This window comes from Lipophrys pholis (genome assembly GCF_963383615.2).
Source record: "Lipophrys pholis genome assembly, chromosome: 10".
NCBI classification, from domain to species: Eukaryota; Metazoa; Chordata; class Actinopteri; order Blenniiformes; family Blenniidae; genus Lipophrys; species Lipophrys pholis.
In genome coordinates this window covers 18,098,268-18,124,569 of record NC_137640.1, presented here as the reverse complement: position 1 = coordinate 18,124,569, position 26,302 = coordinate 18,098,268, and the positions used below count along the sequence as shown (strand labels likewise).

Genomic DNA, 26,302 nt, shown 5'->3' with positions numbered 1-26,302 from the left:
TTAACTTTTTACCCCTCAATCTCTCCCTTTCTCTCTCCCCACCTCCTCTCCCACCTCTGTCTCCCCCACTCTCCATCTCTTTCTCTGGCACATTATGTTTTCCACCAGGTGTCCTCTCTGAAGAGCAAGCTGAAGAAGCAGTCAACAGCAACAGGGAGCGGAGTGGCCCGGGCCTTCCTCAGAGCACAGGCTGCTCTGTTTGGATCCTACCGGGATGCCCTCCGATATAAACCTGTAAGCATTAAGTGTCACTAATCACTACGGTTTACTGTGCACTAAAATCTTAGATTTTTTTGTCTGTTTCTCTACTGATGTGTTTTTGGCTTTTTTCTTCTTCTTTTTTTTTTAAACAATGATATTCAGAAACTTCTTTGTAGCTACTCGCCTTTATAACCCATTAGGGGCCTAAGGTAATGTTTGAGTATGTAGCCTGTTGTAGCATGCTGGTTTTCCCCCCAAGAGCTTGTTACAACATGATTTCACCTGTTTTTCATGTGCTTTTCTGTAGAAGATGATGCATTTCATTGCTCACATGTCCATAAAAAAGGGGTATGCTGTCCTTAAGTGAAAAAAGCATGAATTTTCCTACGCATACTCATGTTCATTTTTTCTTGCTAAGATTATTAAAATATGTGGAAAACATAAAGGCTGAAGTTCATAAGAGTTTTCAACCAGCCCTGAAATTACTGAGTTGAACGTTAATAAGTTCTGACGAGAGAGATTATCCAGTGGGAAGAATGAAAAAGGATTTCATAAAGTCGAGCAAATACTTGCCTATATCAGTTGAATATGTCCAGATCAATCATTTCATAGTATAGAATCTTTGTATTGAAGTAAGGAAATGGAGCAAATAAACTTACTTCCCCAAATGTTTTGAGCATCATATTTCAGTCGGAGTCATAAACTGTACTTCTCTCAGCAGCCAATAAAGAAAATAGCCAATATGTACTTTATAAGACCACTGACTTGTGCTCCTATCCAGGGGCCAAAGTATGAACAGATGTGAATATGATAAATTTGCTCTTCAGTATGTGCAGCGCATCTTGGTTTGGGTGAGTCAAATTTCACAGGCGTCTGTTTAGAGTGGGCCAGTTTTGACTAAAGGTAAGAGGTGTGTTTTCAGTGGGAGCGCAGAGCTAAGGTGGGCCTGTCTGAGGCAGTGAAATGTCAGAGGAGCTGAAAAGAGCCAGGACGTTCCCTTTGAAGATCCCTTTTAGCCACCTTTGGTGTTAAACTCTCCTTTAGTGAGCCCCCCGAACATTTCTTTTCTAGATCTTTTCTACTTATCAAGTTTGAGTCAGAGCAGAGCAAACTACACCATGTCCTGTTTGTCAAATAGCAAAGCCTTTGTTCCTTTGGCTTTGAGATTAATTGGACTTTGTGGACTCCCGGAGTCAAGATGCTACATTATTGATGCTGTCTCTCTTTTCTCTGTATACAGACAGTATATGAACAAACTGCCTCCCCTTTGACAAGCACCGAGACTCGCTGCGTGTCTGTGTGTGTGTGTGCGTACGTGTATATGAGAACAACATGCAGAGATTTCTGAGTTCACTTTCACTCACACCATGATTTCTTGGAAGGGGTCTCTGAATCTCCCTATCGAGTTAATATACATGTTAACACATAAATACCCACACCCTGAGCGTATGATTTATTTTGGATACCAGTGAAATTCTTTTGTCACTCCACTTGTCATTGTTCTTAGCTGAAACGGGAGCTTCCGAGACAGAGCTGAGCTGCACACTGTGGTTCGCAGACCCATATGCCTTGACAGAAGGAGGGGTGTGGATGCTCGGTGAGAGTCTTGCTGAGTTGTAAATGAAACAAAACAGGAGAACGATAATGACTTGTAAAGCAATCAGCTGATTATACAAGTATTTTTTAGGTCATCAGTTTCAGTTCGTGTTGATGTTGCCCTAGGTGCCTCTCACTAGCTCAGAGCATCACACGTCAGAAAAAAGACCCTGAAAGAGCCGCTCAAATTGGTTCTTACCACTGATGATGTAGCCAAGTTGAATAGGTGGGTGGATCTGTGCTCTGTACTATTTAAGGGCAAAAATTATTTTAATCTCTACATAACCAGGCACCGAACCAGTAAAGATCATCCAACCTGATGTGAAAACTCTGGGTGGGGTTGGCGTGTCAACACAAATAAGAATATTTTAGACACAAAACCCCTCGAAGTGCATGTTCTCACTGTGAAATTTACAGTTTCTTCAAAGACTGTTGCAGATCTATGTAAAAAGGCAACTGAGTTTGGGGAAAAGACGCCTTTAGAAATGCTTTAAAAAAAAAAAACCCTGACAAGTTCAATTCAACAGGAGGCACAAAACACAAATGAATTCAAACTAAAATTGGCTCTTCCCCAATCCGTAAATGTTAATGAAGCTTTGCAGAGGCCTAATTTATAGACAGGGAAGACATCCTAAACATACACTGCAGGAGTTGAAGACCAGGCTAAAGAGATTAATCATTTGTTAAAATAAAACTAAATAATAATAGATCCAGCTGCAACCCCCCCCCCCAAAAAAAAAGAAAGAAAAAGCGTTAAATATTTTTGGAATGTTAAGTGATATTTATTGGTGGTTTAGAGCTAAGACATATGTTAATCAAGCTTTATCTTAAAATAGATGCAAAATATTGTTTCTTTTAAGTCCAGTGAATTGTACTGACGTTTTCAGGAACATTAGGAGCTGTAAGTCAATGGAGGCTTGAGTAAAGTCAAACTAATTAGTTTCAAACTGGATTTAGTATTTTGGGAAATTTTTGGAAAGAGGCTGGTTACTTGTTCAGTTGTGTTTGCTATATTGGGGTTTAGAGGCTGCTAAACTACAAGTGCATTATGTTCAAAACAACTTTTAGAGAGAGCGTAATCCTTGAAAAACTTTTGTGATGTAAGTCTAAATGCACTCCTGTTGATGTAATTTGGGCCATGGTTATCATCCTCACATTCCAGAAAATCAGGTTATTCTCCAGTGCTGTTGGGTTGTTTTTATGTGCCACACTACCGCTTGTAGTCTCGAACAGACAAAGCACATTGTTTTACTTCAGAGGAATTTAGAGCATCGTTGGATTGTGTGAGAATTATGTTAATTATGAGAAAACACGAATTGAAAATGACCGTGGGGCGGTGTGGGTTTGGCCTGCAGTGGTTCTGTTGTCATCGCTGTGACTATAGCTCACAGGCCAACAGGCATGATGTAAGAAAGGGTAACACTGTGATCATGTGTTCATGTGTAGGAAGTTTACTGGGACACTGTCTTCTGGTCCGGGGGAGATCATGTGCATGCTGCCAGGGGACCCCTTTTAAAGGAGATGTTGTACACTGTTGTTTCCAGCTTATCCACTTCCTCCTTCCTCCTTCCTTCCTGTCACACTTTAAGACAAGTTTTCTTTTCTTTTCTTTTTTCTTTCACTAATGAAGAAATCCGCTGAAATCCTCATTGCTTACAGAATGCTTTTTCATAGTGCACAAGTGATGATATTCTCAATGTGAATGTGCGAGCAGTATGAATCGTATCATTAATAATAATGTTTAGTTTCGACGCCCTGCCTTTCAAGGCGGCAATGCATCTGCCCTACTTCCTGTGAATTCTATTTGAGCTTTATAAACATGGTGGAAAGACAGATTGGCACAAAATGAAGTGAGCCAAAATGAAGGAGAATTAATTGTTTATCGTAATTTTTTGCCAATTGTGTCTCTGGGGACTCTGCAGGGAGAGCCAATCACATTCTGCGAGGAGAGCTTCGCCAATCATCGATCGAACACCATGAAAAACTTCCTGTCCATGGCTGTCAACCTGCAGCTCTTCAAACAGGTACAAACACCTGACATTAAAGTGTGCATCTTCTCAGTGTCCCGGTGTATGAGTTTATGTCGATTACATTGAAGTGTGGTATTGTTCTACATATGGGCATCCAAATTACGTTTGAATGGAGCGCTTCTCAAATGGTTTTGTTTTGCTTTATTTTACTTTGCAAAGGAGAGACTTCCAATCTATTTTTCTCTCTTTAGTTTATATGATTACAATCGCTGGAATCCAAACTCTTCAAAACGTTTGCCTTCCTGAGCTTTTATTATGTATTTATTTATTTATTTATGTATTTTTCTCTCTTTAATTGTAACGTGTGCGTGCATGATTTTCTTTTGTGTGTGTTTGGATGTAATTTGGTTGTAAATATTGATATCTGCTAGATTGTTACATTTCTTCTGAGAATACTAAAAGAGAATAGTATTATTTTAATCTGATGACCTGATCACCCTATCTCTCATAGTTTCCTCTATAGACAGCATGAGTTTCACAACGGAACGTGTTCATTAATTAACAGAAGGAGGAATGTCAACAAGTTGGTCCAACTGGCTCGAATTCGTATGTTGTCATTAGTGAAAAAGCCAATATTTGATAGATTTTGTTTTTATACCTCTACATTTTGAGCAAAAGTTGCTTCTCTTAATCAGTAAATGACACCAGATTTTTCCTCATAACGTTTCTGCCTGTGGGCTTACAATGGATTGATGGATTGTTTTGGATGCCTCTCCAATGCATTGCCACATTTACTTTTGTGAAGTCAAGTGCAATCAGATTATCCCTAAAGCTGAAAATAAGACCTTTCTGTGTTTTCATCAATTAAAAACACACTAAAGTCTACTTAGAAATCTAAAACTATGAACTCTGTACTAATTCAAAGTATTCACATTACACCCCTCTGTTGAGTGAGAGACAATTTGGTTAAACTTGGATCACTATTATCACTTATGAGCAAATGAGCAAGGCACAACTCTACTCATTAAACCAGTAACAAAAACAAATGGAAAAGTTGACCGAGTTCCCACTTGGTAGGTTATTCTGTCCTTATCCATCCACTTTATTTTGGTGCTGTTTAGTTTTTTGAACAGATTTCTTTTTTAAGAAGGCTCAAAGTCTTCAGTTTCAAACGTGAAAGTTGTCTCTTAGCTGCAGTACTGTTCAGAGAACTGTCAACAGGGCAACATTTAGGATCTCGACAGTTTAGCAGCTCAGACTGAGGAGGAATGTGGAAGAGAGAGGCACAGGATTATGGACAGTTCCTGACCCCCAAAAAAACAGTTTACTGTGGTTATCTCTGAGAGCACATCTTAATGTCTCTCTGTTTGCTCAATTTTATCGGGGGTACAAACAAAGCCAGGATAAGTCAGCCCTGTTAAAAGCTTATTGACTGTAGTAAACCCTATGAACACTGCGTGTTCTGCCTTTTATTCACAGTCCTGTAAAAGCAGGAAGTGGCAACAAAATTGTCGCCTCAGATGAGAAAAGTTTAACCCCAGAGAATTTAACATCGACCACGAGCTGCTACGGTCAACGCCGCTGTGTTTATGTGTGCTTTATGTTTGTGTCGGGAATGCTTCATTCATGTGCCATTTCCCTTAAAAATCACTCATGTATACTGAATGTTTTCCTCCCCAAATCCGCTTAGTAACACTAAACTTGGTGGAGCCAGAACATAGAGAAAAGACAACTCTGGCTCTGTAGAAAATATCCTCTCGCCCCTTGAATTTTTCTTTGTGCTCTCTGACCCATGATAGTAGAGTGATTTACCCCCAGGAGTACAACACTGCAGCCCTCAATCAGCCCTTTGTTTCTCTGGACACTCCGTTTATAATTTTCCCAGGCAGAGCGGATAGTGAGTTCAAAGCATCCTCCTGGCTGGCTCCCGCCTCAGCGGTAGCTTTGGGAAACAGGATCTTATCTCCACCTCCTCTTCCAGCACAGGGGATGGGGCGAGCTTATCTCATCCACTCCTCTTTCTGCTGAAGTGAGAGGGGCCAGTGGTTCACCTGAGCGCTGCTCTGGCCATGACCCGTGTCCGCTCACAAACATGCAAACAACACGCACGCGCGCACACTTTTGATAAGCAATCCTTCTGAAATGAGATTTCAATTTTTTATTTATTTATTTTTTTTCCCGCTCATTGCTTTGCACCCATTATTTATCTTAACCTCTTAACCCACTTTGTCTCTCCCGGCACAGTTTATTCTATTTTTTGTTTTATTGATTGTTGACAGAGGGAACTCACGGGGTGTTAGCGCTACCATTTTTTGGGGGGTTGCTCAGTGTAAACAAACAGGTTGTGTTGCTCTGTTATTAAGCAGCCCAGCCCAGTTCCTTGTGTTCAAGTGGAGGAGAGCTGTGCATAATATAACCTTTTGAGCAATATGTATTATATATTCATTTGGAAAAAAAACAAGTGAGAGAGCTTATACAGACTGAAATTTAAGCCACGTTGTTGGACCACAATACTCATTACACACATTCTGAAACACGTGTGTGTAACGCCAAGGTGTTACCTGAGTTAAAGGTGTTACCAGGATATTGCTTTTCTACAGGTGCTTTATTTGTTGATTTAAGTGTTTTCATTCTCTGGAAAACGCCTTCTTTGTTCCATAATCAACTGCAAATAAGAGCCTCATAAGGTGAGCAGCATGGAGCTTTTAATGTAGATTCAGCAGCATGTTATTACTTCTGTATGAGCTAAATGGCTGAGTGAACAGAGACACAGTTGTGCCAGCACAACATTTTTTAAGGCCGGTCATATACCATTTAATGCCCTATAAGAGCACACCTTATTGCTAATTGTTTTTTATTAGCATACCTACTGAATCAGAAAAAAAAATAAAATTCCAATATAATGCATTATTAATTTTCTTTTGCCCAAAAATATTTGTGTGTGTTTTAACAAAAAAAAGAAAAATCTATGCCAATCAAAGCACACAAGGGTTTAGAGTGATTTTTTCAGGTGACCAAAAGCAGAACGCAAAAGTAACTTTATTTTGTTTTTATATGAGCAACTGACATTAAGTCCACCCCTAAATATACACAGAGACTAAAATGTCACAGATTCACCTTGGGAAGCTTCTCTCTTCCCAGACAACGATCTCTCTCTCTCTCTCTCTCTCTCTCTCTCTCTCTCTCTCTCTCTCTCTCTCTCTCTCTCTCTCTCTCTCTCTCTCTCTCTCTCTCTCTCTCTCTCTCTGCAAAACAAGTGGGAGAAATGTTTTAAAAGAATGCGGGCGGAAATCTGTCAACATTAACCTGCTTCCTATCAACCATCCTCAGCTCCTACACACACACACACACACACACACACACACACACACACACACACACACACACACACACACACACACACACACACACACACACACACACACACACACACACACACACACACACACACACACACACACACACACACACACACATACACACACAAATGGCAGACTGAGTCAATGAACGCTCTTTGTCTTATTGACAAAACTAAGCCATGCGCTGTTTCACTGAGTCTGCAAGGAGACTTGTACTCCCCTAATTTACTGCCAGTAGTCTTATGTATATGATTTGTGCTCTTTCAATCAATAATCGTCCACCTTCTGTTGTGTCTATAAATGTGATTGCAGAGCTAATGTTTGAAATCAAAACCAAATACATGATTTTAAACTTCCCCACTCTGTACATCACAACAGTTTCAACAAACTGGAATATAATTCTTTGTGTAGCAGCAATTGAATAAAGCACATACTTGCAACACAGTGAGACGCATGGTCCACAACTGATTTGATGATAGCTGTTTCTTGCATGTAAATCTTGAAGTGTTTTTGTTTTGCCATTTTCTTCCCAAACTTCCTTCCATTTGGCGAGAAGTGTATTTACAAGAAAAAGAAGATAATGTCAAGCTGTAAGCCTAAATTTAACTGAAGTTCCCTCTACAGTAATGCAACTAACAGGAAAAAAAAAAAGAGCTGCCGTTTCCTTGGACCCTGCATGTACCCTCATCAGCCACTTAGTTGGTGACACTTTTACAATCCAATGCGATTTTATAAAACAGATCTCCTGTAAACTATGCCGCTTCAAAGGTGATAATGTTTGGGTTAGCCTGAGATCATAAGAGAAGCTTTAATTTAATCACTTGTTTATGATTGAAGCATGTAGGTGGCAGTGATATTGAACTGGACAGCCGTATATTTAGGTATTTGTAATACTTTGGTGACTCTGTTAACATGCATGGGAGGTGAAGAACATTTGGAAAACATTCCGACATGATGCACTCCTGTCCACCATCCAAAAACTCCAAAACAGATCATACGATAAAATGATCACCCTTTCTGACTGTGTCAACACAAACTGAAAAACTGTAGGCTCGGTCGACATAGAATTTATGGCAGAACCAAGTTCAGAGGTTAAATAAATCTACACGGCTGTGACTGACCAGTGAGTGAGTCAGCATGCTGGTAGCCAGATGGGATAACTCTTCTTCCACTGTACTGTCGGCACCAGCAACAGGAAACAAGATGATATGTGGACACGAAGAGATGGAGCAGGATTTGCCTCCAAGTTTGGAACTCCGTGCGTCTGAATCTCTTCTGCATACTTTGGCCCTGATGAAATTTGCACATGCAGTTTGGCAGTAGTTTACTGATCCAAGTCGAAATAAATCCAAGTGAAAGTATTTGCATGTTTTGCGAGTGAAAACTCCCAAAATATGCTTTACTGATTTTGACATCAAAATACCGTTTCCTAGTTTCAACTAGTTTTTGTGAATATTATGTGTGATTTATTTGTAATTATGATTTGTAAATCTTAAAACCAACCTTTTTCTCATATTTCTCCTACAAAAAAATAAAAAATAAACAAGCACTTTTGTTTAGTTAATTGTGTTCGGCATGAGCTCATATTCCCGTGTGTGTGTGTGTGTGTGTGTGTGTGTGTGTGTGTGTGTGTGTGTGTGTGTGTGTGTGTGTGTGTGTGTGTGTGTGTGTGTGTGTGTGTGTGTGTGTGTGTGTGTGTGTGTGTGTGTGTGTGTGTGTGTGTGTGTGTGTGTGTGTGTGTGTGTGTGTGTGGTGATCACGGTCTGCTATTGTTGAGTAATGTCTAATTAAGGCCTACAGTGAGGCAGGTAATCTGGCTGTGGTTGGGCGTGGGGTGGGGGTATAAGTGGCGGCTTTGGCTTGGTGATGATTTGGGTTGATTATCTTCACTAATTGGACCAGCCGTGTAGTAGAACAGTGGTTGGAACCTGCAGTTTCACCTCTCATTAAAATGATCTAATGATGAGTTTCTAGCTTTTCTGACCAGAGGAGCGGATGGCCGTGTTGGTCGCTAGTTAGCCGGCTGTCCCCTGAGGACAATCACCTCAGAACAACCTATGTTGTTGTTGCACTGTGGACACGCTTGCAGGGGGGCGGGGGGGCAGGGGGGGACATTGTAGCATTTGTATCTGAGACCATGTTGCTGTCCAATTCTTTGTCGTATTCAAAAGAAAACTGTACCATTTGTTGTTGTTATTAAAACCCTTTAATTCTTGAAAGGTAGGAGGTGTTGATCACTAATTAATGGCAACAGTCAGAAAATTCAGCTTTAAATGCAGATGCTTCATTTGTTTACATACTTATTATTTTGGATGACGCAGTTGCAAATTGCTACCTGCTTCTTCCTCCTCCTACCCTCACACAGAAACTCTAAATAGGAAAATATTTCTATTTAAGTTGGAAAACAATTAGAAAGCATCAGTCAAATAAACTACTCTGCAGAAAGTAAACTTTTCTGAATTTTATAAAACCTTGATTATTAAAAATATATGGTGGGTGTTTTTGAAATAATTACAGTTGCCATATTGTAAATGCACATGTTTCATAGTTGCAGAATAAACTTGGCATGACGGACTCACTAATGCCACAGCGCAGAGATTTGCTGATACTATAAGCAATGGAACAGGAAACTAACAGCAACTTGGGGTCAGTGTGGTTGGATTTACTTAATGGAAAACAGTACACCATGTGTGTTACTGAGTGATATACACCCATAATTGTTTTGGTGATATTTGAAGATTTTCTTCATGTCCGATGTGATTTATAATTCAAAAATGTCACATATGTAAACTGATCTGTACCAGACATTTTCTAATAAGTCAAGAGTATAAAAATAAGGCCTTTTAGATGTTTTTTCTTAGCTTTTATTAAAAAAACAAAACACGTATTTCTGTCAATCTCTCCGTCCTTTTGAATTTAAACACTACTGTCCGCTTACTCTTTTAATCCCCAGTGTCCTGCGTGTGCCAGGGTTTGCGTTCGGCTGCAAAAAACATATTTATGTGCATTTGTGCCTGTCCTCATGAAATGTGTAGCTGTCTTGCCGGTTGGGTCTGTATTTATGAGAAGGAGTTTTATGCGCTCTACATTACAAAGGGAGGAAATGAAACTTCCTCATGTCTCAGACAGTGTGCAGCATGTCGTCTGCTGCTCTAATCCCTCACCTGCTCCGCATTACCAAATCCCTATTACCTGCAGCCCACCTAATCTTGGGATGTAGTTTCCGTCAGGTAGGATTAATCACACCCCTCTGTGGCTGGAGTGTTTGTGTGTGCACGTGCATATCTGTGCGAGTGTGTTCTCCCCCGACCCCAACCTCCTCCCCCCTCCTTTAATAAGCATGTTGTAATTTATGGTTGTAGTTCATCGACGGACGGCTCGCCAAATTGAACGCAGGCCGTGGCTTCACCGACGTGTTTGAAGAAGAGATCACAGAGGGGGGCTTCTGTGGAAGTGAGTAGTGCAAGACTTGTCCATCATCAATTAGCTGTATTATATTTATTTGCCATATTGAATGCTACTCAGAAGAAACATTGGGTCATGTTGTAAATGAAACCACACAGTACAAAGTCAAAGTGTTAAAGTTCTTAAATCGTTTTTGGACACCTTATGACAATAAAAATGCAAAAATAAGTATTTTAAATTATCTTGGGTTTCCTACAGTGAACCTAATTGTATGTAATTTGAGATAATAAATGGATTTTTTTTGTGAAATTTTGTGAAACCTTCCAAAGGTTTTTGGGAGGTTCTTTAAAAGTGGTGGAACACTTCAACTACACACACACACACACACACACACACACACACACACACACACACACACACACACACACACACACACACACACACACACACACACACGGTCACTACTATTACTACAAATAATTTTGAATAATTTCTTTGTATGTTTACATTTTTAAGAAGGTAAATAAGAATCGTATTAAAATAAAGCTAAACCTCTCAGGGTAAATCGGTCTGTTTTCAGTGTTGTTTCTAAACCATTTCTTTTATTTGAACAAGAAATGACTGTGGATCTGATTGAATGTGGCAAAACAAGCCTGACACAAGAATTAATGGCATTTTGTCAGAGTTGAGCTTAATATGCGGGAGACATCGGAAGTTCAAGTGTGAAAAGAAAAGGAAAAAAAGTCCCTCCAGAGCCCTCAGACAAATTAGGTTGTTTTGATCATAACACTTCAGGTTGTAGTTGTATTTACTTGGCAAGAGAGGATAAAAAGCATTGCCATCCAGATGATGCAGCTAAATATCCATCATATTATTCTGCTAATCAGTTCTGATCGTCGCCCAGCCCCACACTGTCAACTGTTATTCTCTTCCTTGGGCATTTGAAAGCAAATCTCTTCCACTCGGTCCTCACAGATCCACTATTCCCTATTCAGATTTAATTTTTTTTTTTTACTACATGCAGTAATGGGATATTATTGAGCACACAATGGAATTTTTTTTATTTTTACTTTGCAGCCTTTTCTTTAAAAAAATTCTTGAAAATAAGTGATACCACACTTTAAGACTGATGACAACACATGGCTGTTTTTGTTGTTAATATTTTCCTGATTTAATGGAGAATTTTTTATTTTACAAGCTGAAATGTTCATTTGAATATGAGTGTGTTACAGTAAAGTAAAATCTCAGTTTCCTCTACCACAATGTTAATGCTGAGTAACTGAGTTCAAAATGATTAATTCATATTTTCTCTCTTTTATACTTCGCTGCAGGTAATTCAAGGTCTTACCAGCAATGGATGCACACTGTAAAGGTAGTCACAGAGTGTCCTGTACATCATACACGCAAGCTTTTATCAATAGTTTTTTTTTTCCCTTTGTAACACTTATTTCATTCCTGAGTTATATTTAATTGAGGAAGTGATTGACACAACTCAGTGTTTGAAGTCCTGGTGTTGCCTCTGGAATGAAGGGGCTGCCTGGATGTATGAATCCGGCTCGAGCGTGGTTTGCTATGTGTGAAGCGGCGCGTGCAGCAGGACAGTGGAGACAGACAGGGAGGGAGACAGAAGTGATTTGACGTGACAAGACGTCCTCCGACATGACATGTTGATCTGGCAGCAAACACAGGCGTTACTCCGCTGAACCAACCCAAGAACATGCATCTCTCCCTCCTTCATCTCCTTCTGCCTCTTTCCTCCTATTTTTCTCCCCTTATCTCTCTGTCTTTATATCCTTTACTCTTTTCATCTCTGTCACAGCAGCCCCTCTCTCTCTTCTTCTCTCTCGTTCACTCCGTGAGTATCTCTCCCTCACCCTCCCTCTCTCCCCACGCCGTCAGCTAAGGCTGAATTAGTTCTCTAGAGTGCTCTTCAAAGGTTTGTTAAAGTTCACATTTCCTGACTGACAGGGATCTATAAGAGGGGCCTTCACCTCGGCCCCTCTCCTCCTCTCCCTCTGCCAACTACTGAAACGCTGCCTGCCATTTACTCTGTTTAGCCGTTTAGCCGAAGCTTTGTGCGTACACTAAAGAACAAACAGGAGAGAAATAGAGTGAGATGCCAAAGGAGAGAAACAGCAACTCGGAAGAGTTAAAAAGAGAAAAGGCGCAGAGATACCGGGTACCATAATGTCACTCGGCACAACTCAAAGCATGAATCAATCATGCACAGTCCCTCCCCTTACTGTTTTAGGCTCCTTCGAAATAAAGGCGTCCTCAGTGTTATGAATCGCGTAGTTTATCATGGCTGACTGATATACTTTTAGTGTCACCAACTTTTTTTTGTTTTTTACTGATGCTGTATAATATTAACAGCTGCAGAGGTTTGTGTTAAAATATTTGCACTGTCCGTCTCCACTGTTTAAACTATTGTAGTAGAAATGCTGACCACAATATAGCTTAACGTACTGCACACTAAGCTGCCATGTGCAAAAATCCAAATAACCTGCAGCCTTGTAAAAATAAAAAAAATAAAACATGCGCAATTTGATATAGGAAAAAAAAGTGTAAAATAACATTAGAAAAGAAGCATGTGGTTGAAAAGCCACATCTCTTTGCTATAATCGTAGCAAAGTAACGTTAACAATGTGCAGAGTAACATGTAGCAAAAGCAAATATGCAAATTAGGATGTAAAGGAAATGTAAACATGAACAATAATAAGTGAAAAAGGAAACACTGAGAAATAACATGTGAAAAAGCAGATGTATTTTATAACATCAGGACATGATAAGGAAAACATAGTATATAAGATGGTATAAAAAAGAAAAGATAAAGTCTATAAGATATATGAAAAAAGCAATCATGCAAAATAATATGTGTAAAAAAAGCAAACAAGAAATAACATGGGAAAACACTCTTCGATAATAACAAAATAAAATTTCACCTGTTCATAGATATAACAAAAAAAAATTTTTACGATTTGATTGAGTTTACATTAATACTTTTGCAATATTTATAGCTGCAGGTTTGTTTGTGATCCCACCCAGATCTCCATGTCTGCTGTTGATGCTGGTGTTATAATAAAAAAATTATGACTGACAGATAAAAATAGCATTTATTATGATAGTCTAAAAATGTTTTATTTTCAAAGGCAAACATGAAAAATAACACATACAATTATCAAACCGATCATTAGAAATCCCCAAATGTTCATGTGTCACACTTTAAAATACTAAAAAGTAGTGTTTGTTTTGAACTGTCAATAAAGAAACTCAAACAGACCATCACAATATGACTGAGTTACCAACAATACTCAGGTCATCCTCTGTGTATGTATGAATAATTCATTTCAGAAATACTTGTAATGTGTATCTGCTTGAATTCACTTTACTTGTCTGTAAGTGACTGACAAAGTCTTGTGTGCTCATTACAGAGAGGAGGAGCACTCTTCAACACAGCTGTGACAAAGGTATTTCCTACTGCAGCCGTACTTAATGAGTAGTCGCATCTGTGAGGCTTAATGCACTACTTGCATTCATGTGATTTTACACATTTTAAAACTGTTGGCTGTAAATCACACGTGACATTTTTCTGAAAATTCCTCCGCACGCTTGAATATGTTGAATGTTGAAATTAAACTTTGTAAAACTTGTAATTGGGTGTTGAGCCTGTGGGAGCATTGTTCATGACTGGTGAATGTTTGATGAGCAGTACGCGTCGTTATGTGCTGTACAATAGGTGGTCAGGGTGCCCTTTCATGTTAACGCCTCCCGTTAGTGCGCGAGGCTCTCTCATCCAGCCTTTTGTCTCAGTGTTTTTGCCACAGGGATCAAAGCATGTCTTGATGTTACATGAAACCAGAATGGAATGCTAATGCAACATGTTTTGATTGGTAATTTCTCTGCATGTGAATATATGCACTGTTCCTACCTCCTAGGCCAAGGTTCACGCCAAGAGGGGCATCCGAGACATTAAGGGCAGACTCAAAGCAAGGGTGAGCTGCAAGGACCTCCACACCTCTCTTGACACACATGCACAAACACACGTGTACATGTATTTCTGTCTGAGGCCGACAGACACATGCCTCCCTCATAGAAACAGACAGGAAAGCTGCTTTACATGGAGCGTGTGATTCTAACAGAGGGGTCTTTTAATGACTGTTGAAGCCTGCTTAGTGCTTTGTTCAGGGCTGTTCATTTTTAACCAGCGCCCCTCTGGCTATGGCCTGTCATGTCATCCGAGCCTCGGCCCTTCTTTCACTTTTATTGTCTGCATATTTCATCAGTGAGCCTGTGATTTCCTCAAAGCTAATGTAACGAGGTGTATGTTTCCATAAGCCTGATGGATTTGATAAGGCAATAGCAGTTTGATCTGTCAGTGGGAAGCTGAGGATAGAGGGCATTGATGATGAACATGAGGTGCACGCACTCTTCTGCTCTGTGGATGCGCACACAAGCACAGTGGAGGCAAACAGAGGTGTAGAAATGTGTTTGATTTTGAAGTTAAACAGATTTCCTGTTCGTTAAGAAGGAAAAATGGTTTTGTGATCCCTCTTAATCACCCGTGCATTTGTGGTGTTGCCAGCTGCAGATTGTACACAACTGCTGTAAAAGCACAATTGGTATAAAGGATATTAAGTTATATTGCTGTGACACTGGTTAGTATGAATATTTTTGTGGTAGCTTGGTATATGGAGCTACCAGTGGTATTCATACTGCTAGTTTTATATACGGTAGTAATTTGACTCTGAAATCCAAGGCCATTAGTCAGCTCTGTAAAACACCGCTGTCTATTGTAGTTTTTTTTCAAAGCTCTTTCAAACGAGACTTTATACTCTGACTATATGCTGTTACCCGGTACTTTTTTCTGCACTGGGATGAGTGACTCAGACAAAGTGCCACAATGAACACTGTGTTGACGATATATGACAACACGTTTCTGCAAACCGTCTCGCCTATCCGGGAGTACTCTCTGAATTTAGCTGTACTAATAATTTATCATGACAATAATGACAACAGAATTATGGATTGATAATCTTATAGTTGTTTAGATGTAGTGTTATTTGGAACAGGTAATTATGTGCAGCTTAACAAATATTTATTAATAGGGTCTATTCAGTAGATTTATTTTTATTATAAGATCAGTTGAAATAAACAATTTTATGCTGTTTCAAAAATCTAATTAATTACATTTTAATGGATCAAAGAGAATGCAGCTTTACCTTACCAGCTATATTATTATTCCAATTTGTTGTACTTCAATTAATCAGAGATTTCCACTCACAACAAATCAATTATATCATATCGTCATGACGAGTAAGCCAACATTTATCACTGATAATGACTGACGTAAATATGCCCACGACTGTCAAGACTTTCTCAACAATGGCGTCATGTAACCTTGGTAAGAAGGAGAAATTGTTAGGGGAAAAAAAGGCAAATAATTATATTTTACATAACCTGAAATTTTTTGTCACATTTCGTCCCCATTGATTGTGTGCACGTTGAAAAATATTGTATTTTGTGTTGGTATGTACAATATATGCTATGATAGAAGCAGGATTACAATATCGTTGATTCTACTACAGAAGAAAACACATGCATATATAGGTAGAAGCAATAGAACAAATCTGAAAATATCAGATAATCAGATATGGTCAGAAAACGCAATTATTAATAAACATATTGTTTTTCATATTTAATTTAAATGGCAGCAGATGTAAATATTGTTCATGATTTCCTAGTTTTTACCAGGTTAGTTAATCTATACTATAAAACATGAGATTTCTGTTCCTCTCCACTCTCAGGAAGAAGAGGAAGAGGGGATGACGGTCTGTGGCGGGTCTCCCACCAGCACCAAGAGCTTGTCTCCAAGGAGACTGCAGAAGATGAGACGGGTATGATACGTCCAAGCAGAGATGCACATCAGTAAATCAGTTAACTACATTTACACTGACCGATCATACAAGAGCTCACTTCTCATTTGACCAAACATGGATTCCGCTTTCCACTTTTTCACCGCTTCATTGTCCATGTTTTTGTTCTTTTTCACATTTGTTTGTTGCATTTTGGTCTCTCTCTCTCTCTCTCTCTCTCTCTCTCTCTCTGTCTCTCTCTCTCTCTCTCTCTCTCTCTCTCTCTCTCTCTCTCTCTCTCTCTCTCTCTCTCTCTCTCTCTCTCTCTCTCTCTCTCTCTCTCTGTCTTTTACAAGGACTTGGAAGTCCAGTAGTTTGTCAGCGTGCCAAATGTAATGATAAGCATTTCTTCCTTTCACACGTGTCCATGTTGTACATTCAGTATTTTCCTCTGAACAGCACGGACAGTCAACGCAACTCATCTGCTGATCAGCATTTCCTCTGAAGAATTTGCTTGTGCACCAAAAGTAGATGTCACTTTTTTTCTTTTTTCTTTGTTGTGTGCAGACTCTGCATGTGATGTGCATACAAGCTCACAAAGTGCACAATCATCAGCAAATATATGAAGAAAGTTAAATCTGCTTTTTAGTGAAATTATAAGACACCACAGAGACGAGTAACTTAAAACCTGCACATGTAGTTCTTCGAGTGATAAGTTTAGTTTCATGCTACACTTGTAAACTAAATGCATGTACACAGCCTCAGGGTCATATCTCCCACCTTATATCTACACCAGTGTGGTCCCAGTTGGAGCTTTTCTGCCTGTTGTTGGTGGACGAATATATGGCCAGTGGACTTACAATTGTTCTTCTTCTTCTTCTTCTTCAAAAAAAAAACGGGGGAAAAAACCATGCCTGCATGCTCGCACTGACATTTTGGTCACAGTCATGTAAGAGTGTGATTAGGAGAGGTTGTGCTGTCTCTAATTAGTGTTGTGTTTCCTATGTGTGTGATGATGCTGGAAAGTCTTAGCGCAGATGAAGGTGTGATGGCCAGAGAGAGGAGAGGAACGGCAATTAGGGCTTTTCTAAAGGCTCCCTCGGACCCCCCCCCCCCCCACACACACACACACACACACACACGCACACACACACACACACCACCCCCCGGTAGCCAGGGAGCGTGCACACACACACAGACGGGCAAGTGCAGATTAACAGTTAACACAATTGATGTGTGCACACACTCAAAAACAAGCGGGCGCGCAACACACACACACACACACACACACACACACACACACACACACACACACACACACGCACACGCACACGCACACACACAGAGACAGAAATCAGGATATACACACACCCACACCCCTGTTCATGCCATTGAGGCCTGCTCATTGCCACAGTAACGGGTCCCTGGAGACCGCTGGAGGAGGAACATGCAGGACACGGGATAGCATGTCCCACAGCACTGCGTTTGTGTGTGTTTATGTGTAATCAATCAGTTTCTCATACCATTGTTCTCTCTTCTCATTGCCCTCAGAACCCAGATATATCAGTGCATTACCTTAACGGCTTCAAATTAAAACCTTTTGCACGCGATTTTGGGTTTTGTTTTTTAAGTTTGGTGATCCATTCTTCTTCTTTTCCACCTGCAGCTTGAGAGCCGAGAACGTGTTGATAATTTATGGCCTCTGAGTGTGTAGTAAGCGCATAAATATGACCATATTTGGAGACAATTGGTAGAAATGATTAGAAAATGACAATGATTGCAATATTTAGGTATGTATAACAGTATATACTGACTAGGTTTTGTATCATTTCATAGTAGAAACTCTGATTAATTATCAACTATTTAGGGAAGAATTGTTTCATTTATAAAAATCAAACTGCAAAAATTATTTGCCAAACACATATTGATGTAAAGAGTGTTTCCAGGTGTAGCTTCTCTCCACATTACCATTTCATTTACCTTCACCAGACTCTTTACTGCATAGCATATTGACATTTTAGCTGGAGAGAAATGTAGTCATTGTTCCTACTCTCTTTGTGTCCGTCACCTCTTCTGAGCCTGCTTCCAGTGAAATGTTGATGCTGTTGTTCTGCCCACTACTGTTTTGACCGGGTGACCGGGTGTTTTCTACACATGGAAAATTGATCTCAATGGGACTAACCTGGTTAAATAAAGGTTAACTAAAATTAGCCACAGCTCCCCCACCAATCCCCAGACTCCTTGTCGCCACACGCAGACTATTATAGTTTAGACTAGCTTTACTCTGAACTCATCATTACTTTAAAAAAGTAAAAGGGCAAAGGTTCCTTTATAATAGCTATATAATAACGATGCGCTGCAATTCTGGATTTTCTTATATTGATAATGTAATTAACATAAAGGAGAAAACGAAGCCTTAGTTTTCTTAAAGTAATATTCTAGTTATCATTCATGGGTGTGGAGTAAATGACTGAAACAAATGTAAAGCAATACGATTCAATAAAGCATCACTGAAAATTGATTGCAGCTTGGAAGAACTTCAACAGTTTCAAACAAAAAGCATTTTAGATATTGGATTCATAGCACACTAATTACGGAATATTCAGAAAGTCAGAAAATGTTTGATCCATTGATCTAAGTGTTTGTGTACACTGCTGATGAAAAAACATTGTAAAAAAGAAAATACATGACATTTCCGGGAGACACACCCATTTTTAATTTATTTAATTTCATTATCTAGTAGAATCAGCTCCCCACTTAAACACACGAGCCAGAACGGATTTGTCTCACGTGTGTTAAGTGACATATTCTTTGGGATTGTGGTTTCAGGTATATCCATGCCTTCAACTGAGGGACCAGCAAAGCCTCATTCACTTTAGAAACACTTCATCATCAAATGCTCCAAAAATGTGATTTAATTAGGGATATTCCACATTGCTGTATGAGGGGGGTGAAAAAATCCTGATACATTTTTATCATTCATGATTTTTTTTTAAGCAACATCTCTGTGTGTCCTTGAAATGAAATGAATGATCCTGGAGAAGCTCCTTTAATTAATCATAGAAAAATAATCAGAGTTATGAAATTCAAATTCTATTTGATCAGCCAACACATGTACCAAAGTGGAAGTGCTGCTGTCATATGCACTCATATTTCAGCCTTATCCGGCAATGTGGGTGATTTGTAGTGTTTGGTGAGCGTGTTGATTAAGAATGTAGGAGTAATCCTTTCGTTTGACAAAAACAAGACTGAATTGGACCGCTGACTTCTCTTCTGATGCAACAAACAACAACCATTGTTCTGGCTCCTGTATCATTTTGTGTGTGAGTGCCAGATTCAGTTTTGGAGTTGTGTGTGCGTGTGTGTGTGTGTGTGTGTGTGTCTATTGAGCTTCTGCAATAAGAGAGTATGTGTGTACCTCATCCCTCCAGCATATGAAGCTGGATTTGAGCGCGTGTGTGCTCCAAGTGCACAAACACGCATGCATTTAACTGTTTGCCTCAGGTTGGAGGCAGTCGAGTGACAGCTGTTAAGAGCACAGAGGAGAGCAGAGGTTGGGACGGTGTTATGGGCAATGACAGCCAGCAGGCTTGTGGCCGGGCTCAGCCCGAGGCTCTGGACTCTTCACCTGGTGAGGCAGGAGAGATGCCAGCCCGGGAAGCAGCTCAGGGTTGAGGGGAAACAGAGAATGGAAACACAGGAACAAAGTCACATGGACACTTCAGAGTGTAAAGGCTGTCCTGTGTGTGTTCCTCCTTTACCTTTGTGTGTGCCCTACCAGGGAGAGATTTGTTGATGGAGCATGTATACTTACATGTGGAGTTCTTTTTATTTTGAGGAATACACATTAGCGAAGAGGGAGTTTTAAATCCCAAAGATGCTCAAGCTGGGTAATTGTAATGCATGCACATCTTAGGCGCCATGCAGAGATATTATCAGTTCATCTATTTTTGTGTGATATTGACAGAATAGAAAAGCACTATATACTGGTTAATTTGAATATCTAATAGGAATTGTATAATATATTATGAGTAATGCATGTTCCAGAGCTCAGAGTGTGATTCGTTGTTGGTCATAATTAAATTTTGATCGGACTTTGTAAAATAGTTCAGTCATGCCCACAATGGTCAGTGTGAGGTGACTAGTTAGAATGCATCACAGGATACTGCTAGTATGGCAATTCTGTTCATAGCTGTGTGTGTTTTCATGGTTATTTGTGTGCATTTGTATTCCACACTTGGGTTGGTTTCTGGCCTTTTCTGAAGTCCTCGCTGAAACCAAAGTGCCATCTCCTGGCAGCAACACAGTACTGCAGTGCACCCATTCACAGAAAGACACCTGGTGATTTCACTGGATACGTGTGGTTTGGTCTGACAGAATGAGCATTATGCACATTTTTCTGTCTTTATATGGCTCTCGTTTTAAGCAAAAGTTGCGGTCTTTCAGCAACAGCCAGTTGGACAGAGTGGCAGTGGATCTCCCCTCAAACGGTGCCCCCCCCCCCCCCCCCCCCGCTTTTGAGCGAGCGGCACTTAAACAGGCATACACAGACTTGGCCGTACTTCTGCAAAGGCTTTGCTTCTCCCCAAGGTTTGTTTGCATTTTACTGGCATCACTTTACATACACTGCCAAGCTGTGAGATCAGTGCCCACTCAGAAATACCATATGAAATGTATAATGTAAGACCAGCTATTAAAGTCCACCAGCGTTTGGCCCTGTCACAGACAGGCATAGTTGCACCTCATAATGGGTCACACAGTTTAGGAGGGCGAGAGGAAGGGAAAGTTTGTTTCTCCACTAAAATACATGACAATGATTGTTCCCTCATTGCTACAAAAATGAAAAGGAATTAATTTTTATCTCACAGCCGCTTTTATGGGAGGGGTCTTGTTTAAGGGTGTGCTTGTTTTGACAGACGAGAGCAACAAATAGCTTAGTCATGTTTAAGATTATACCTGTGTTTTCAAGTGTGTTGCTTTTTCACATCTGGAGTATCATAATTACCAAATAACCCGAAAACCAGCCATCCCCCCATTATTTAATAAATGCCAGGCTTTTCTACATTTCCAAAAACAAACTAGATGGAGATGGTATTACTTGAAACAACCATTTTATTATTTTTCATGATGCCTGTTCGCTCCCATGTGGCACCATGGTGGAAAGGAAGGAGTGGAAAGATGCAGACAGACAGAAACAGTGACATCTGTCACTGAAAACAGAGTGATGGATCAGAAAATGAGAGACAGGGAGGCATGGAGCGAGAATCACCTTTTCGTTTTCACCTTTCAGCGTCCCATTAGTCGACAACGGCAACGCTAATGAAGGAGCAGTATGATAATATGTTGCTCTCCTATTTGGTGCCTTGCACTGTCCTGTCAGGCCTGAGGAGATATGGGACGGTGACAGAGCTGTCACAGCTTTAAGGGGGGACCTGTTTGCACTGGTTGAGAACATCTCATCGCGAAAGCTTCTACATTTTTGTTGTTTACATTGACATACAGTGCATCCTATTTAAATCTCAAATTTAACTGCTGCTGTTAGCTTTGACAGCTCCGAAGGACTGGTAATATGCTAAGAAAAGAAACTGACAAAATCTTACTTTGTAGCTGACATTACCAGTGAAATGAATGGAATATGTTGGCCTTGTTTTTTGGGGGTTTTTTGTGTTTTGTTTTCTTTAAATAATAGGAGATATACCAGTTCATGCACCAAAATCAGTGCTCCTGTCATAAAATGCTTGGTCGTTGTAAATAGTTTAATCTTAAGTGTTGTGCTTAAGGGTCACAGTGAAGAGAGGGAATGACAAATTGATAAAGCTGTGAAGTGAAGTGCCATCCATTTACTGCTCCCCATGGAACTTCCTCTTGGGTAGACGACACCAAAAGCTGTAACGGAGATCAGAGGGCCAGGCTTGGTGACCTGCGTCTGGCTGTGTTTGGGTTCGCCTTGCTTTAATAAACACCTAGACGCAGAGAGAGGCCCTGCCTCCCTCAATACTGCAGGATTGCACAAATGAACACTCTGTAAATAACTGCACATACCATGGGCATACATCGCATGAGCGCCTGGTGTTTGCGCGCTAGAGTTTTCTGTCCAAAGCCGACCCTCCCAAAGTGTCTCACAGGTGCATCTCCGCTCTGCCGGTCTGCTTTGGCTGGCTGGCACGTTGTTGGCCCGGCCCCAGATTTACTGCCCTGACACAGGAATCCATTAAAGGCTGTTTAGGGATCCCAGGCCTGAGCCCCTCTGAAATCTCTTTCATTATAGCTCCAAGCTACCATGGAAGGGGAGCGGCTCGGCCAATCAGTAGTGCCACCACATGTGTTCATGTTTAGCCTGATGGCTGAGAGACTTAAATGGCTACTGCACACATCTCCTTCGCTGACTTTTATGGAGAAAATGGCACTTTAACTCTTTGTGTTTTGTGTGTGTGTGTGTGTGTGTGTGTGTGTGTGTGTGTGTGTGTGTGTGTGTGTGTGTGTGTGTGTGTGTGTGTGTGTGTGTGTGTGTGTGTGTGTGTGTGTGTGTGTGTGTGTGTGTGTGTGTGTGTGTGTGTGTGTGTGTCTTCGTCTTCCGTAGTCGAACACTGCCGTAAATGAGGCCAGGCCAGTCACACGTTACATTCCCCCCGTCTAGCTGGCACAGTGTCAGCTAATCGGGTCCAGGTCTTGGTTCAGGGGTCCGATGCTGACCCCCTCCAATGCACCCCTCGACCCCCTCAAACCACGCACACACACCACTCCCATCATTCTTTGCAGCTTTAAGGAAATCTCATCCACACCTCCCTACATTTCCTTCCTTCCCTTTTTCACTCGGTCATTTCTTTCTTTGGTCTCACCTTCACCTTTGACTCTCTGATGTTTCCTCCACCACCGCTTTATTTTTTTTTTCATGTCTGTAACTTACCCCTCCCCCGTGCTGTGCTCCCTTTTGAATGGTAGAGAATATTTCTCGGAGTGATGGGCTTTGATGATGTGTCTGCGGCCAACGATATTTTACGGAGACACAGAGAAAACATATGGGTGGGGCTACACCTCTCGAACAAAAAAATCAGTGCGCACGTGTGTTAACACTGTGATTGTTGGCAGTGGTATCGTGTAAGCTGGACGTCCTCACAGGAGTTTGTTTGATCTCAACAAACACAGAGACTGAAGGAGCTAAGATGTTGCCTGCCCAAGAAAAATGGACACTGCAGGTCGTCAGTGAAATGCAAGACGAAGGAGGACGATGCAAAGAGTGCAAGTTATAAAATGAGAGCTGGTGTTAACAACAGCAAACATGGGCACACAGTGAGAGGAGCATGTGCGTGGTGGTGGAAGGCATGTTAAATAAGTGGCCGGGGGCAGATTTGGTCTCCCATGGGGAGAGTCCTGCCCTGCCCTGTAAAGCTTCTGTCTCTTTCTTAACTTGCCCATTAAACATGGTGCACAGGTGGCTTATTAAACCCACTGTGTCAGACAACTACAGTATCACACTGATCAGTCAACACTCCACTGTGACGAATACATACTCATGCACCGGTGACATGATGATTAATATAGTTCCCAATATCTTAACTCTCAAGCACCTCATAGTTCACGCGTAATGCTGAGCTTCATAAAATACAGCAGGATTTTCATCCCTAGACCCAGATTTGACAAATTTAGCCCCAGCCCTCCGGGTTCCCGCACATTAAAACAAGCTATTAGTCCTGTCCTACGAGGACCCACCAGACACAGACCTGCATCTTTTTTTTACTCTTGAATCCCTAGTTGTAGTTTTATGAAGCGCTGTACCTCAGCGGAGCTCCATTTTCCACCCAGACTCCGTGTTTATCACAAGTCTTCCACTATTAAGATGAGAGGCTGAGACGCCCTCGGGTCCACTTTCATTGTTTTATCATGTTATTCTCTGTGTCTAACTACATCCACTTGCTTTGTTATTCTCATTAACAGCAGAACTTCAACAAGTCTCCCATGAGCATGGGCCCTCGAGAGCTTGGCTTCGGGCTGGATGATGACGAGCTGGACAACATGAGCAAGTAAGTCAGAGAAGCCGGTTTCTTTCTGTTTTAAATCTATATGCCAAGATGTGGTAACTTTTGTTTGTACATGCGGAAGTTGATGGTATGGTTAAAAAGGCTTTTTCCAAACAGATACACTTAGATATGCTCATGATAACACTGCCCCCAAGTGGATACATTTAAGAACAGCATAATTTGGTGCTAAACTCAGTTTAGAGACGTTTATATGGGGCGGCTCTGTCATCACACAGCATTAGGACCCAGGTTTGATTCCAGGCCGAAGCCCGTTCTTTGTATTGTGTGTGTCAGGTGACTCTGGCCTTATGCTGTTGGCAATTTATGGAGTTGTGTGTGTTTGGATGATGTACGGGTTAGTCTGAAGTGCTCAGTGTCTACCCTACCTTATACTATACTTCATACCTATATGTCTGCAGGTTTTCTTAGCGTGTTGGCAAAGATGTTATTCTCTCCGAAGCTCAAACTATTTATTTTCAACAACAAAGTTCCTTTTCCTTTATCACATTTCATTTCTATCTTGGTTATGTTTTATCAATAGATTTGTTTCTTTGTTTGTGTTTTCAATTTGTTTTGTTTCCTTATTTTTTTTTTTCAAAATGTTTTATATGTCTTGATTATTTTTGTACATTATTAAATCGTTGTCTTGTCCTTTTCTGTTAAGACTTTTTGCCACCTCGGCAGTCATTTGTGACACCTTGCTTTGCACAGACTTGTGTGACAGGTGCCATATAAAGTTCAATTGGTTGATTTTAAAAATGAGTTCCCGTAAAGATCTTTACAAACGAAGTGCAACAGATGGATGTCAGTGTGACTGAACACGGCCGTCGTCTCTCCCGTTGACGCAGGATCTCCTCGGAGGACAGCGGGGACGTCCCCTCCTACACTGAAGACAGCGATGATTCCTACTCCTTAGACCTGGACATTGACTCTTCCCGCTCAGGACAGATGAACCTGCTGGAGGAAATCCTGGACTCTCTGAACACCACAACGGTGGAGCAAGGAAAGCTCAGTGCAGCCAAGAGTCTGGACTTCTTCAGGTCCATGGACGACCTGGACTACAAGGCACCGGTAGGGGAAAAAAAGGTTTTTCTATCGAGATCGCATACCATGTTTGTATTACAATAATAACAACTGTTATATTTAGTATATTTTGATTCTGATTGACCAATAATATATCTTCCTTTTAAATGTTTAATTTGACTTTAAGGTGCCGTCTCCTGAGAGCACAGCTTTTGTGTTTTATATACCTGTTTGTCTCAAACCAGAACCTTTCCTCTTTCAGCTTCAGATAAGATTATTGCTTTTATTCAACGTAACCAAGATTATAAACCGTGGAGATGTATTTGATGTCAATTTTTATCTTTAACATGTAATATTGAAAAATTCTCATTTTAAAGTGGAAGCAGACAACACCCAACAATACTTGCCTGTAGTTTTTCGAGGTTTTCGATTAAACCAACCAGAGCTTATTCAAGGAAACTTGTTGCTAACTCTTACCGTTAAATGTCCAGAAGTAATGAATCCAACTTAACCCCCCCCCCCCCCCCCCCCCACCTTCCCCCCAGGGAGCAATTCTGCTTGATTATTGCGCCACACATATACAGTGCTCAACAGAAACGGACCGAACTGTGAAATTAAGTTATGGCTTCAGACTGTCGTGTGAACTTGTCAGGGTGCAGGTCTGCTCATCTCATGCTACTTTTTACGGTCATTTGTTTCAGGCACCGCTGCGGCTGCTTTGGGTGATGATGCTTTTTTCACCTTACAAGCCCTCAAAGTTTGAATTGAATCACACAAAAGGTTCTCTGAGGGAGCAGGGTTCAATAGGAAAGGAACTACAACAGCTCGATTTAGACAAAAATGTGCATCGAAGAAATCATGAGAAGCATTATGAAACA

At 40.7% G+C, this 26,302-nt stretch overlaps 1 protein-coding gene across 3 annotated transcripts in view; it reads left to right on the top strand.

Moving 5' to 3' along the window:
• dennd1b (DENN/MADD domain containing 1B) overlaps positions 1-26,302 on the top strand; it is a 105,586-nt gene that overhangs the window by 77,114 nt on the left and 2,170 nt on the right. For 2 of the 3 annotated variants that reach the window (XM_080473841.1, XM_080473840.1), the window contains 9 exons: positions 109-234; positions 3,720-3,821; positions 10,489-10,579; positions 11,863-11,903; positions 13,963-13,998; positions 14,467-14,523; positions 16,336-16,425; positions 24,319-24,404; positions 25,250-25,472. In XM_080473841.1, the coding sequence (XP_080329967.1) occupies positions 109-234; positions 3,720-3,821; positions 10,489-10,579; positions 11,863-11,903; positions 13,963-13,998; positions 14,467-14,523; positions 16,336-16,425; positions 24,319-24,404; positions 25,250-25,472 (852 nt within the window). The remainder of the gene's footprint in view (positions 1-108; positions 235-3,719; positions 3,822-10,488; positions 10,580-11,862; positions 11,904-13,962; positions 13,999-14,466; positions 14,524-16,335; positions 16,426-24,318; positions 24,405-25,249; positions 25,473-26,302) is intronic. The other variant, XM_080473842.1, reaches the window with a different exon arrangement.